General features: G+C 44.8%; 1 protein-coding gene across 1 annotated transcript; it reads left to right on the forward strand.

Moving 5' to 3' along the window:
• Positions 1-947: 947 nt before the first annotated feature.
• CAVIN2 (caveolae associated protein 2) lies at positions 948-11,426 on the forward strand. Its single transcript, XM_040069535.2, has 2 exons — positions 948-1,340; positions 8,850-11,426. The coding sequence occupies exons 1-2, from the start codon at positions 948-950 to the stop codon at positions 9,639-9,641; spliced, it is 1,185 nt and encodes a 394-aa protein (XP_039925469.1). The 3' UTR covers positions 9,642-11,426.
• The last annotated feature ends 1,789 nt before the right edge of the window (positions 11,427-13,215 follow it).

Genomic DNA, 13,215 nt, shown 5'->3' on the forward strand with positions numbered 1-13,215 from the left:
CAGAGAATCCAGGCAGGACAACCAGAGAGCCCAGCTAATCCGCACAGCCCAAGCAGGGAATCCAAGCTCCTGGCCCTCCCTCCAGCCAGTAAGCACCCCATGCAACACCACACTTGTTTGTTTCAGATTTTTTAACTATACAACCCAAGAAGAATAGAATAGAATAAAATAGAATAGAACAGCAGTAGACTAGAATAATCATCACCCAAATTATTTTTTCAAAGCCCTGTAAAAACAACAACAATAACAATGAGGAGATAGAAATATTTACATTATTATAAAACAAAACCAAAACAAACAAAAAACAACAACAAAACCACAGTCTGGTGTTGTATGGGGTGGAAGGAATTACGGGAGATTTGCTTCACCACAAGTAAATATAAGTTTGTTTATTATTATGACAATTATTACAAATTACCATCAGGGTGCTGATAGAGGGATAAATATACCAATACTATTTTTTGTATGTTGTCGGAGCACGTTAATACGCGATTAATGTAATAATTGACGTATTTATTAAAGAAGTCATTTAGTTCTTTAAAAGCATGTCGATATACGATTATCGTAATAATTGTGATATCGATTACAGCAATAATTTAAACACTTTCAATTATTCTTATTGGTTTAAGGCCTTCAGACTACACGACAGCCCACGGCTACCATCCCTCTCGCGGCCCATCTCCACCGCGCTCTCCCCGTCCCGCCGCGCCCGGCCCTGTCCGGGGCCGCATTCCGCGGTATCTCCTGCCATCTACTGATGCCGGCGAGGCGACGCGCACCGCGGGCCGGGCCGGGCCGCCCCGGGCGGGACGGGGGCAGGCACCGCGCTGCCGGGGCGGTCACAGCCCGCCGCCCGGGGCGGGCCCCGCCCGAAACCTCCCCGGGGGAGGGCGAAGCCTCGGCCCTTTATAGCGGCCGCGGCGGGCCCGGGCCGTCCCGGCGCGGCCATGGGCGAGGCGGCGGGCGGCGGCGCGGTGCCCCCGCTGCCGGCCGCCGAGGCGGTCGGCGGGCAGGTGAACGCGCTGACCGTGCTGGCCCTGCTGGAGAAGCTGGTCTCCATGCTGGAGGCGGTGGAAGGCAACCAGCGGCAGATGGAGCAGAGGCAGCGCGGCCTGGAAGGGGCGGTGCGGAGCATCCAGGGGGAGCTGGTGAAGCTGTGCCGCAGCCACGGCGCCACGGGCGAGGCGGTGGAGAAGCTGCTGGAGAAGTCGCGGAAGGTGTGCGCGCACACCCGCGCCGTGCGGGAGCGCCTGGACAGGCAGTGCGACCAGGTGCGGCGCCTGGAGCAGCACCACGCCCAGCTGCTCCGCCGGGACCGCTTCAAGGTGCTCATCTTCCAGGTGAGAGCCCTGCTCCCCGCCCGGGGAACAGCCCCGTGCTGCTCCCTGGCTGCCAGCTCCCCGCGAACACGGAAACCAGAGCTGTCTTTGTGCTAAAGAAAAACCTTCTTCACCGTAGCAAACTTGGGGAAAGATCGGTCTTTTGCAAACTCTTAAACTTGGGGGAAGTGCCCTCTTCCATTCTTAGCACATTCAGGAGAAATGCCCTCTTTTGCTCTTTGTGGACGTGGGGAAAGCATGTTTTCCTAACTTAGGAAAGCTGGGAAAAGAGCCGTCTTTCATTTTTACTCTTGCAAACGCGAGGGGAAAGCACTTGTTTTCTTTTGTTTCCTTGATTTTTTCCCTCTTTTTGTAGCAAACTTTGGGAAAGAGCCCTCTTTAACTCCTGCACTCTTGGAGATAAAGTTGTCTCTTACTAACTCCTGGCAAACGTGAGGAAAGAGACCTCGTTTCACTAACTCTTTGCAAAACTTCTCTCTCGGCGTGAGAGAACTGCCGCCTTTCATTCTCTGCGAATGAAGGGAAAGAGGCATCTTCTACTAACCACGGGCATATGTGGGGAACGTTTGTTTTACCGTGTGCTTTGTGCTTTGGGGTTTAAGTAAACTTGAAGGGCCCTTAACGTTTTTCCAACCTCTTGGCAAACTTGAGGAAAGAGCCCATTTTGCAAACCTGCAGTAGAAATGCCCCTAAAAACTGCCACAGCACCCGTCCTCAGAAGCAGGAGAGGGGCAGGGCTGCATCTCCCCGTCTCCTCGTGCCCTGCTTTGCTCTGCAGGACCCATCTGGCCCATTCAGGGACGGGCTAAAACTTCAGCTTCAAAACTCAGCTTCCTGGGAGTCCATCCAGTGATAGCAGCAGTTTGCATATTTTCCCCTTTTTAAGCAATGGTCTGGATAGGACACGCCGTTTAACTAAACACAGGACGTGGCTTTCACGTATTTGAAAAAAAAAAAATAAAGACAGGCCTCCACAAATCACTGAGGGAGGGCAGGAGAGCAAATGCTGGGCTGGGGTAGTCACAGCTCGGGCACTTCGTACTGAACTTGTCAGCTGGGCGTTACCTCTGTCAGCCACTAGCTCTGCCCCTTGGGTTGTTGGGGGTTTTTCCTAAACAATCCCAAAATAAGAGAGTGCTCGATCGTAAAAAGCTGGCAGGCCTGGTTAGCGCACAGGCAATTCCCACAGAAAGGAAGCCCCCACCTCCCTGCTTATTGTTCTCCCAAATTACAGCCCAGGCTTCTCAGGCCAGAAAAGGAGGAGCTGCAGCATGTTTCCACCCCAGAAGGAATGTGGAAATTATTCCAGAGCCTGGGTAAATTAAAAGACACATGTTCTCTGCAGTTCTGCAAGTAATTCAGGATCCATTACTGTCTGTCTAAACACTGCCGTCTCCCAGGCCCCGTTAGCTGATGACTGGTGCCTACCTCCAAGTGCAGACCTAGACAATGGCCTGTGTGGTGGATGCATCAGCAACGCCTGGGGGAAGTAATTTTTAACATTCTCATAACTCTGAGCCTGAGAATTAAGGCCTCGCTGTTGCAAGGAGCGTCTTCCTCCAGAGGACTCAATATTTACTATTTTAAGATGACGTGATGCAGAGAGGAAGGACAAACAGAGCTCTGTGTGTGCAGGACAGTTGCTGTTACCTCGGGTGGGGATCTTCCACTGGCAGCAATTTGCAGGGACTGAGTGAAAACCACAATAAAAATCACCAGGAAGGGTTTGAGGGGTAGAGCAGTGTCCTGCTGGCTCGTTTCCTGACACTAAACAGTCTTGTAAAGCTAAGGCCTGTTTAAACCTCTGAACCTTTCCTTCATACTGCACAAACTAAGGCAAACAGCACAGACCCGTGTCCCAGTATAACAGATAGAGAAAATCCGCTGCCTGTCTCTGGGTGGGTGCCTTTGGACAGCAGGTCTGTTCTCCACAGCTTTTACAGGGATTTAGGTGACTCTGTTCCCATCTCTCACCAGAAAACATGTCACCACAGTGCAGGATGATGAACTCAACCAATCCCAAGCCAATGCAGATCAGGAACATAAGACTTAAAAAAAGAAACACTGCAGTTAAATCTACTTAAAAAAAAAAAAAAAATCAGCTGTGAGCTGAGAATTGCTGCTGGCTGTGGCCTCCAGTTAAATGGCAGCGTGGCTGTCTGGAAAGCCAGGGTGGTCAGCAGAGCTCCTCGGGGCCTGAGAGGCTGATGGGGGTGGGCAGCATCCAGGGCTTTCTCCAGCAGAGGCTGGCAGGAGCTGGGATTTTTCACTGAGAACTGGCTGCAGGCAGAGGGGTGCCCAGGCTGTACCTGCACGTCCACCTCCCTGAAATCTCCCTGCCAGGATCCCCGTTCAGGCTGGAGGAGGGACAGTCTGATAGTCAGCAGGGCCACTGCCCTGCTAGGATAATTGTACAGGGGAAAACTCCAGCAGGCTGCCTGGGTTTCTGTCCTGCCTTGCACAGGAATCCATGGAAAAACAATTGCAGGAAGGAGAAGTCAGAGTAATGAAGCCATATTGACGCCAGATTTCTGTGAAAACAAAGGGGAATCTGGGATGTGTGAGACTCCTCTTCAGCCGGGGGACCCTTCTTTTCCACTGAAAAAAACAATGCCAAACTTCACGGAGCGTGTTTCTCGCTAGAACCAGCTTCTCCAGCTTAGGGAGACAGCTCAGTATGAAAATGCTAATTCACATTTGCGATTCTATTCTGCATTCACCATATACCCTAAACTCCCTAACACTTAGTGGGAGCACTGGGCATAGCCAAAACACACGACTCTGCTCCAGCTCTGCATTTTATGAAGCTGTGCTGCCACACGCCAGCATCAGCTTCCCCTCTGCATATGCACTGAGAATGAACTGTGTTTAGAAAAGTTCACCTATTTACATATTTTCCATTAAAATGCTCTTGGTTTTCTCTCCCTAGAATGTCTGCATATATTTCTTTAATTAGTGGCATATTTTAAGGGAGCTCCATTCCGAGAATTTGAGGATGCAAAAGTTATTATAAATGACACAGCAATTCAGCAAAACACTGAAGCGACTGTTTTAAAAATCCTTGTTAAGCTTTGGCATTGTTCCCCTCTATTTTGTTCTCTCCACATGACCAGCTTTTTGGTTCTAGTTTGGTGGGGGTTTTGTTTGCTTTTTTAGCTGCAAAAGCAAAATGGAAGATAAAAAAAGGCTCAATGTTTAATTTTTCAATTAAATGTTGTGTTTACTGGTTAAATGTGGAAATAGGACAGATAAAATAAGTCAAAATTGCAGCTTGGGGTCAAGCACACTAACATGCAAGTCCTTTTCAGATGCTGCTGTTGGTAAATCCTTCGTCCTAAAATGAAGCAAGAGGAGGGCACAAAAAAATTAGCCATTTTATTGTACCTTCTTGTACGGATCCCTGCAATAATCTTTTGCAAAAGCAGCTTCAAACTCAAAAATGAGCAAGCGAGGGAACCAGAATAATTACAAGCTGATAATGCTGTGTCTCCCACTGGAGCTTGCAGGGAGAATACTCTTATATTGACTCACGGCAGAAATACCTCCCACAGCTCTTTGGACTTGGCCCAGCTGTGCTGTGGGAGGTCAGGAGGACGGTGCAGCCACCGCCCCAGCCTGCAAGGGACAAGGGACATGCCAATGGGCAGTAGCACTCTCCTCCTGCCTGCCCTCCCTCCCCACCCAACACCCAAGTCCGAAGAGCTGTGTTTGTCCAAAGGAAAGTAGGTGGAGCTGGATTCAGGAGGATTTGTCATGTTTTGACCGATTTTGTGTAGCAAAACAAGTCTTAGGCGAGTGATCATTTGGGCATAGAACAGTAACATACAGAGGAGCCTGGACTGGGGAAATGCCATCTCTCCTTCTTGAAGGTCATGGCCTCATACGGAGCAAATGTAACAAAAGAACCCAAACCAGAGCAGATTGATTTCCCTCATGCAGCAGCATCAGAGAATCAGCACTTCTAGAGTAAATTAAGTACCTGTTCACTTGGGCCACCCAGTTTTGTAGTACACTGTTATAGATCTTATTCCTTCTCATAGAAGATAGGCATGAAATTATGACCTGCAGGAAGTTCCCAAGGATGGCTGATCAAAGCCACAAGGAAGGCACTGATTTTAACTATGCAAGTACTATTAGTGTTAGCAAGAGTTGTTTTATGCAGAGAAGTTCCACTATTCTATTCATCTCCTACATGGAAAAATAAAATTCAGAGGAGCTAGCTACCTACAGTCAAGCCCATTTGAGAAAAAAAATGCAAGTGCTGTTTTTGAACTCAGATGTGGAAAATACAAAGATGTATTGCTTTCTTAGAATTTTAGATTAGATCAAGAAGAAAAGATCAAAGTTCTACTTCCTTTGGCATGGAAAATAGTTATACAGTTTGTAACAGCTGGCATTTTTCAGTGTATTGTTCTAGTCTTCCTAAATGAAATAGCAGACTGCTTAAAAATGTATCAAAACAAAATATAGCTGTCACATAAACTTGTAAGACCAAAAAGTTATCAATAGCCCACTTATAACGTGTTCTCGGTAACCACGTTTGAAATAGAAATGTCTGTTCCACCACAGATCTTTCCCGCTATACCACCCTTGTGTTTTCAAAGCATTTTACTTAATTTATTTTCATTTGCATTTTAATGGTTCCTGTAATCCTAAGGTCTTTCGGAAGCATGACAGAGGAGAGCGTGTCATTCCCATTTTATAAGCACACAAATAGATGCTCAGAGGCTGATGTTTTCCAGAGCCATGCGGGAAGCTTAGACAGAGGGGTGATCACTTGCATTCCAGTACTGCCTGATGGCCAGAGATCACCTGGGATCTGCTTTTAATTGAATCATTAGCTCATCATTATGCAGTATATTTTTGTTCGGGGTTGTTTGTTTTTTTTTCCTTTATAAACTTGGGTAGTTTGACAGTCTCTCTTCTACTCAGTCAGAAATTTGATAAAAATTGTAATCAAATCTGTGTCCATATTCTTCTAGAGACTGCATGCAGTACTTCAGTTTAACATGAGTACTGTAGACAGAGCTAAACTGACCTTGAGAAGGACCTTTCAGAGCCATCTCTGGCTCAGACTGAGCTGTGTTTAAACTCATATCACACCACTTTCCTAGACAGAATACTTAAAAAGTAACAACCCACCTCTCTACTCATTAAAATCAGAGTTTTCTATACCATTCAGGCACTTACACCTGAACGTTCAGATGTCTAAAACTGTGCGTGATTACCTAGGTTTGGAAAGAATGCACTAGACATGAAAATTATGTTTTATACTGAGTTCTCATGCTCTGGGGAATAATTCAACACTGCACCCACTCAGGTAATCCACGTTTCATTAACTGCAGTGGAGAGAAAATATAAATATTTGTACAGCAGTTAACAGCTGGTTTCACTTAAAGCTGGTGCAGGTTTGCTTTGTTTTGTTATCTTGGTCACTGTTGCTGATAGTTGAAACAACATAATAGGTGTCAGGAGAAGAATGTGGGCTTCATTAGATGTTCCACTGCAGGCAGAGGGCTTGTAAAGAAAGCTGTGTGCCAGTGTGTCTGACTGAGGCCACTGGCCCAGAAAGCTGTGCAGAAACCATAGGGATAAAGCGTGTACAAACTGTCAAACCAGCATCCATTTCTTTTATACTTCTCATTTTTATATCCACAAAGATTATTAACCGGCATACTTGAATCACTGAGTATATATGTATATGGTATAAAATTATTCTGCCCATCTACATTGCATATTCTTGAGTTCCAGAAGGGCTACAAAGTAGCCCTAGTAGTCCTGGAACTAGCCCAAGGTAGTCCTAGTTTGTAACAGAATCACAGAAACAATTAGGTTGTAAGTGGTTGGAAGTCAGATCATGGAGTCCATCCTGGGGCCCAGCACCACCTTGCCAACCTGACCATGGCACCAGGTGTCACATCCAGTGTTCTCTTAAACATCTCCAGGGACAGTGAATCCACCACCTTCCTGGGCAGCACATTCCAGTGTCTAATCACTCGTTCTGTGAAGAAATTCTTCCTAATGTCCAACCTAACCCTCCCTGACACACAGTTTAAGTGTCCTCTTGTCCTGTCACTGGTTGCCTGGCAGAAGAGCCTGACCCCCACCTGACCACAACCTCCTTTCAGGGAGTTGTAGAGAACAGTAAGGTCACCCCTGAGCCTCCTTTTCTCCAAAGTAAACAACAACCATGTACAACAGCCTTGACAGCAAATTTAACCCAAGACACTATTCTCTGCAGTGATCGCAGCTGTATGCTCAGTCCTGAAATAATGAGCACGAACTTGGAAGTGTACGTGGCCTTTTTCCCCCTTAACTGTACACTCAGGCCCACTAGGGACAGATCTGAGACTATTACAACCATTTCACTCAGCACTTACTGCTTTTTCCTATCTAAAGATAAATGTGGAGGGAGGAGGGAAAAGAAAGTCCTTCCGATGCATGTGAGGAAGTGAAATTGCATGCACCCTGACTGAAAGTGATAAAAAAGGTAATGAATGCAGATCCAAGGCTCAAAGTGCGGAGAGGAGAAAGGAGTGTGCAAGGAGCCTCATTTTCTTTGCATGGGTAGATGGTTGCAAAACCCCACAGAACAGAGTGTTCATTGTGCTGCCTCTGAGCTGCTCGCGGTTGCAGAGCTTCTGCACTCAGTGGGCACAGACATCCCTCATTGTGACCTGCAGCTTCTGCCCTTGCTCAGCCTGTGTTTTTTTAGATTCTTTCTCTCTGTGTCCTTCCTTGGTTTTGTTTCGACAAAGCAATACTTTTCCTGTTAGCTAGAAGCTCCTGTTTTCTATGTGGTATAGTATCTTTTTATTTTTGTATACCATAAATTTGTAGTATCCTTACATTTCAAGGAGTTTTCCTATCCATATTTTAATATTTACCATCAATATTTATTAGTCTGGTTTTTGTTTGGGTTTTTCTGTAAATAGCTGTAAAATAGGATATACTCTCAACATCATGAACTTCATGGTTTCTCAGTATCAACAATCTATTTCTAACAGCAACATACATTTTGCAGGAATACAGCAAAAGTGCTAGCTGCTTTTGCCATTTGAGATACTTCCCAGATGCAACCAACACCTCTGCAGGGATATTCTCAATCTTTGGCTCAAGGAACTGAGAGCTCTGTGGGGTTATGTGACTTCTGGAGGTCTGCAGTACAACCTCCCTCCCCACCATACCCTCTCGACAGCTAAACTCTCATTAAAGAGTATCTAATATAAATTAAAAGAACAGGATTTTCATTCTGCATACATTCTGGGTCACTTTGAAAGAGCAGTCTTAACAGCTGACAGCTCATAAGTCTTAAACTTTACCAGATAATGGTTCAGTGGGCTTTGAGTAGTTTGTTACTGGTTAAGCGTACTGAAAAAAACCAATAAACGCTCAGCATTAATCTCATCATTGGGGGGAAAACAATAATTGTTCAGGTTGTTGTGCTTTGTTTATTAAATTACTTGTGTCCTGTGAACCATGAAACTCAAATATTGTCAATTCTTTCAGGAGGAAAATGAGATCCCTGCCAGTGTTTTTGCAAAAGAGCCAATTCCTAGCATTACAGAAGGAAAAGAGGAGCCTGTGGATGAGAACAAAACACTGGAAGAAACCTTGCACACAGTGGAGTTGGGTTCAGATGACGAAATGTTTCATGAGGGAGATGACTTGGATGACAGTGCAGACGAGAAAACAGAAGAATCAAGAGCTGAGAAACTTAAAAGATCCAGCCTCAAGAAGGTGGACAGCCTCAAGAAAGCATTTTCCCGCCAAAACATTGAGAAGAAGATGAACAAAATCAGCACGAAGATTGTGTCGCCTGAACGGAGAGAAAAGATCAAGAAATCACTTACTGTGCATCACCAGAAATCCTCCTCTTCCAAGGGCTCAGGTTTCAAAGTGTCTACCCTCACGTTCGGCACGAAGAAAGGCCGTGAAGGAGAAAGCCCCACAGAAGCTGAGGACAGACCATCAGAAACTGCAAGCAACGACCAGGCTGAGAACGAGGATGAGATGTCCTTCACCGACATGCACTCGGATATGACACCCACCACCTCCCTGGCCGAGGAGGGCAAAGCCGCCGCCGATTCTCTGGAGAAGGAGGCCAGAGTGGAAGGGAAGGCTGTGATGAACAACAACATCGAGCTGTCCATCGTGGAAGATGATGAAGAGTACGGGGTGCCTCTAGAATCCACCCAGAAACTGTTCGACGAGAGAAACAACCCAGTTGGCGGGGAAATGGAACAATCTGATGAAGAAACGACCCAAGCAGCCGTCCTGCAGGTGAACCAAACAGCGTGAGCAGCCCAAGCCCTGCGTCGCCTGCCAGACACACACGGTTTTCCTTAGGCGAGGAACTGGTTTCAGCTGCACAGGCGGAAGAAGCGACTCTTCCATCCTTTTCTCTGCAGTGATAACTTATTGCATCATGTTGGAAGGTGGAGTGGACAAATTCAATGAGCTGCAACGTGCTCTGCTTTAGGCCGAGTCGCTGGTGTTTGTGAATTTAGAGATGCTGCCAGCTGGTGTCAGAGACTAGGAGGAAGAGAGGATGTCTGGTAGAAGCAAGGTGATCAGCTGTCTTTTCTTAGAGTTAGGTCAGAGGAACGCGTGGAGAGTAGTCAAGACCCAAGCATTTCTGTTCTCTTTTCTTCCCCCAGTATTTCCCAGCACTGTGAGTAGTTTTGTATGTAAATGTGGGAATACCGATGAGAACATTTGATTTCAGTTGCCTTGCCATGCTCCATGAATACTAACAGCCTCAGTAATTGTGCACACACCTATAGTTTGTTTGGGGCTTTGCTCCACGGCACCGTAGGAGTGCAGAGTACTTACAGGGTGAAGCTGAAAACCCGGTTCCATCCATTTCAGTGGGGAAAATATTTTTGCCAGTAGTCACTTATTGCTCGTTTAGAAGAAATCACTGTGTTTAGGTGGCAAGAGGAAAAAAAAAAAAAGTATTTTTCAGTCTTACAGAGTTATGGAAAAACTCTGTATTTGATCGGTTACTGTACCTTTAAGGGTTCAGAAATTGAAAAAAAAAAAAAAAATACAGGTGTTTGATAGGAACATGAAGGTAGCCTGAAGAAAATATGAAGTGCTATGAAATGTAAAAAAAGCAAAAATAACCCCCCACAGTATTTAATCTATGCTCCCAGCTTAAAGTATATATACTCAGATAACACTAATTATTTCATAGTCTTTATAGCAATACACTATCAAACTTTGCACCTGCACAACTTTGTATCTCAGAGTATTTTGAAAATAGGATAATTTATCTTTTTACAGATCATTTCATATATAGAGCTATATCTACATAGGAGAGTTAGATAATTACAGGGATGTAAGGACAATTTCTTCAAAAAGGTGAAACACTCTTTCAGGCATGTCCAAAGGGAACAACGCGTTATGGATTGAACTTCATGGCAGGGCTGAGTTTACATAAGTATGAGCCTGCAAAGCCACAGGATTTGGTTCTCTGCTAGTAACTTTGATCAAAGTCACCCACCTGCTCTCAAAATTACTGGTCTGTAATTTTTAAAAATTAATTGAAAATTAAAGGTTACGAGGTAGTTTTTTCACTATGAATGTTCATTCCATCACTTAAAGGTAAGGGGCAAGGGAGGAAAGGGAAAGCACAATACCCAAAACAGTTCCCTTACATCCTTGGTTGTTTATGCAGTGGGTTATTTTTATTTTTTTATATATGTAAAAATTCTACTGATACTTAACATTGCACTAAAAGGTTGCTTCCTTTTGTATTTAGAATCACAAATTACAGGGGAAATAAAAGCTACAGCAGAAGTACCATTATGAAATAATTAACAGGTATTACTCCACAGGGATAATATCTGTAACCAGTAAATCACACTGGAAGTTAGTTAGCCAGAGCTTAGTGTGGGCGAGTACCATTAAGAGTTAAGCTCTTAAGTGCATGGTATCATATAGAAGAGTCTGTTTCTAAGAAAAATCATGGCATAACTCGTGCAGCTATATTTTTATTTTGTATTAACTACAATGGATTTCAATAATTTTTACTTGTAACTAACTACAAATACGACAAATAAAAGCCTAATATAAAACACAGCCATGTCAGTCTTTGGGAGAAGCAGTCTGAGAAGCTGGCAAAGATGAAATTTAAAGGTCAAGTATTTATTACTTCAGTTCATGTCCCTGTTGTATCTATACCATTTTCTTTCCCATTCCGTGCTGTTATTTAGCAATGCAAACACGGGTGCTTTGCTTTCCAAACACTTGACAGACTTCTAGCTCATCTAAACATATTCAGGCACTTTGCAAAGTCTCCTGGCTCAATCTGCATCTTTTTATTGGACTGTGGCATACTCCTAATACTCTAAATAGTCCTGAAAGCACATTTATATGAAGTTCCTATATTGAAGTCTGTGTTCTGTTTATACACGCAGATAAACTCTTGTCTTCTAGAGTGCCACATAGTCTTTAGCAGGCTTAATTTTACTGACAGGCCAAAGAAAGCACGTTCAACCTTTATGCAGCAGCTGTCAACCTCCCGCAGCCACCAAGTGCTAACCAGGAGCCCCAGCATCATGTTTACGTTTTGCATTCAGATATGCTGGTTTGTTTGTCCTGCTAAGCTTTAATTCAAACAATACCCCTGGCCACGCTTTATCCAGTTTTAGAGACGCTGAAACGAATCCCATGCACAGCGTTCTAAGAGCATTACAACGCTATCCAGTAAAACCATTGCAAATGCAGATCCTGAGCATCTGGGAGAATTAACTCAAATACCCACTTCAGAATACAGCACACACGCAGCCATCAGTTGCAGGACTAGAATTAAATGTTTTCTGTGCCACATTGCACACTTACAAGGACAGGTGGGTCTGTAATCCTAACAACAATCCTAACAAACAAAAGAAAGCATACTTTGCAAGGGAGAAAAGTGTTAACTCAATTCTGCTTTTGTGCTGTCTTATAAACCAGAGGAGGAAGAAAGCTCAGGCTCTCAAGATGTCCCCCAAGCTGGTTTTTTCCCCTTGCCTTCCATTCTCAAGGGCTGACTGAAAACATCAGCCTGCAGAACTCACTGTTTGAGGGAGGAGACAGACTGTGGGACCAGCAGCCCTGTATTCTTTCAAGTATCTCAAGTATGTGCCTGGATCTCGTCAGGCTGGCAGATGTCAGGCATATGCACGAGTATTCCATGATCGTGCTGACAGGTTTGTCTACATAATTACTTTTTTTAAAAGCTGCTTGTTTACTCTTCCTGACACGGTAACAGTGAGCTCCTCTTGTACCATTATTCCTTGGAAGACCTGACCTGTGAGCTGCCGCACAGATTCAGAGTCTGACCACCACCAGAATCGGCGGCAGCTTTGCACAAAGAAAAAGAGTGTGATAAAGCCCTTGTGGTATAAATATTTAAACTAGCAGCACTCAGCAGCTGCTGATACTTCCATTTTCAATGACACAAAACCAGCTGACATTTCTGTCCCCTTTTAGGGGAAAGAGCAAAGAGCGTCCCGTTGACCCCCACGTGCTAATCCATGAGCCGGCTCCTCTTGTGAAAAGGCACAGATAAGGGTTTTCTGGACCATTTCATTGTCAAACAAGAGTGCAGTGAAAGCCAGCATACAGGCCTGACTGAAGCATGTTCTGTTTCTTAAACAGACAGAAGCAAGGGGAGAAGAAAAGGGTCAGAAGGTAAAATACACCTGGATAGTCCTTTACACTGGTGCAATGAAAACCCTTTGTTGTTGTAGGCTGTAATGCCAAACAGCTGCACAACTGATGACTGATACAGTCACAAACTTAAAAGAGAGGTAAGCTCAGAAGAATTAGCGAAGTAACGGCAATTTGTTCGAGGTCAAACTCTTCACAAGAGGCCAGTCCAACC

Source organism: Hirundo rustica, chromosome 7 (genome assembly GCF_015227805.2).
Source record: "Hirundo rustica isolate bHirRus1 chromosome 7, bHirRus1.pri.v3, whole genome shotgun sequence".
NCBI classification, from domain to species: Eukaryota; Metazoa; Chordata; class Aves; order Passeriformes; family Hirundinidae; genus Hirundo; species Hirundo rustica.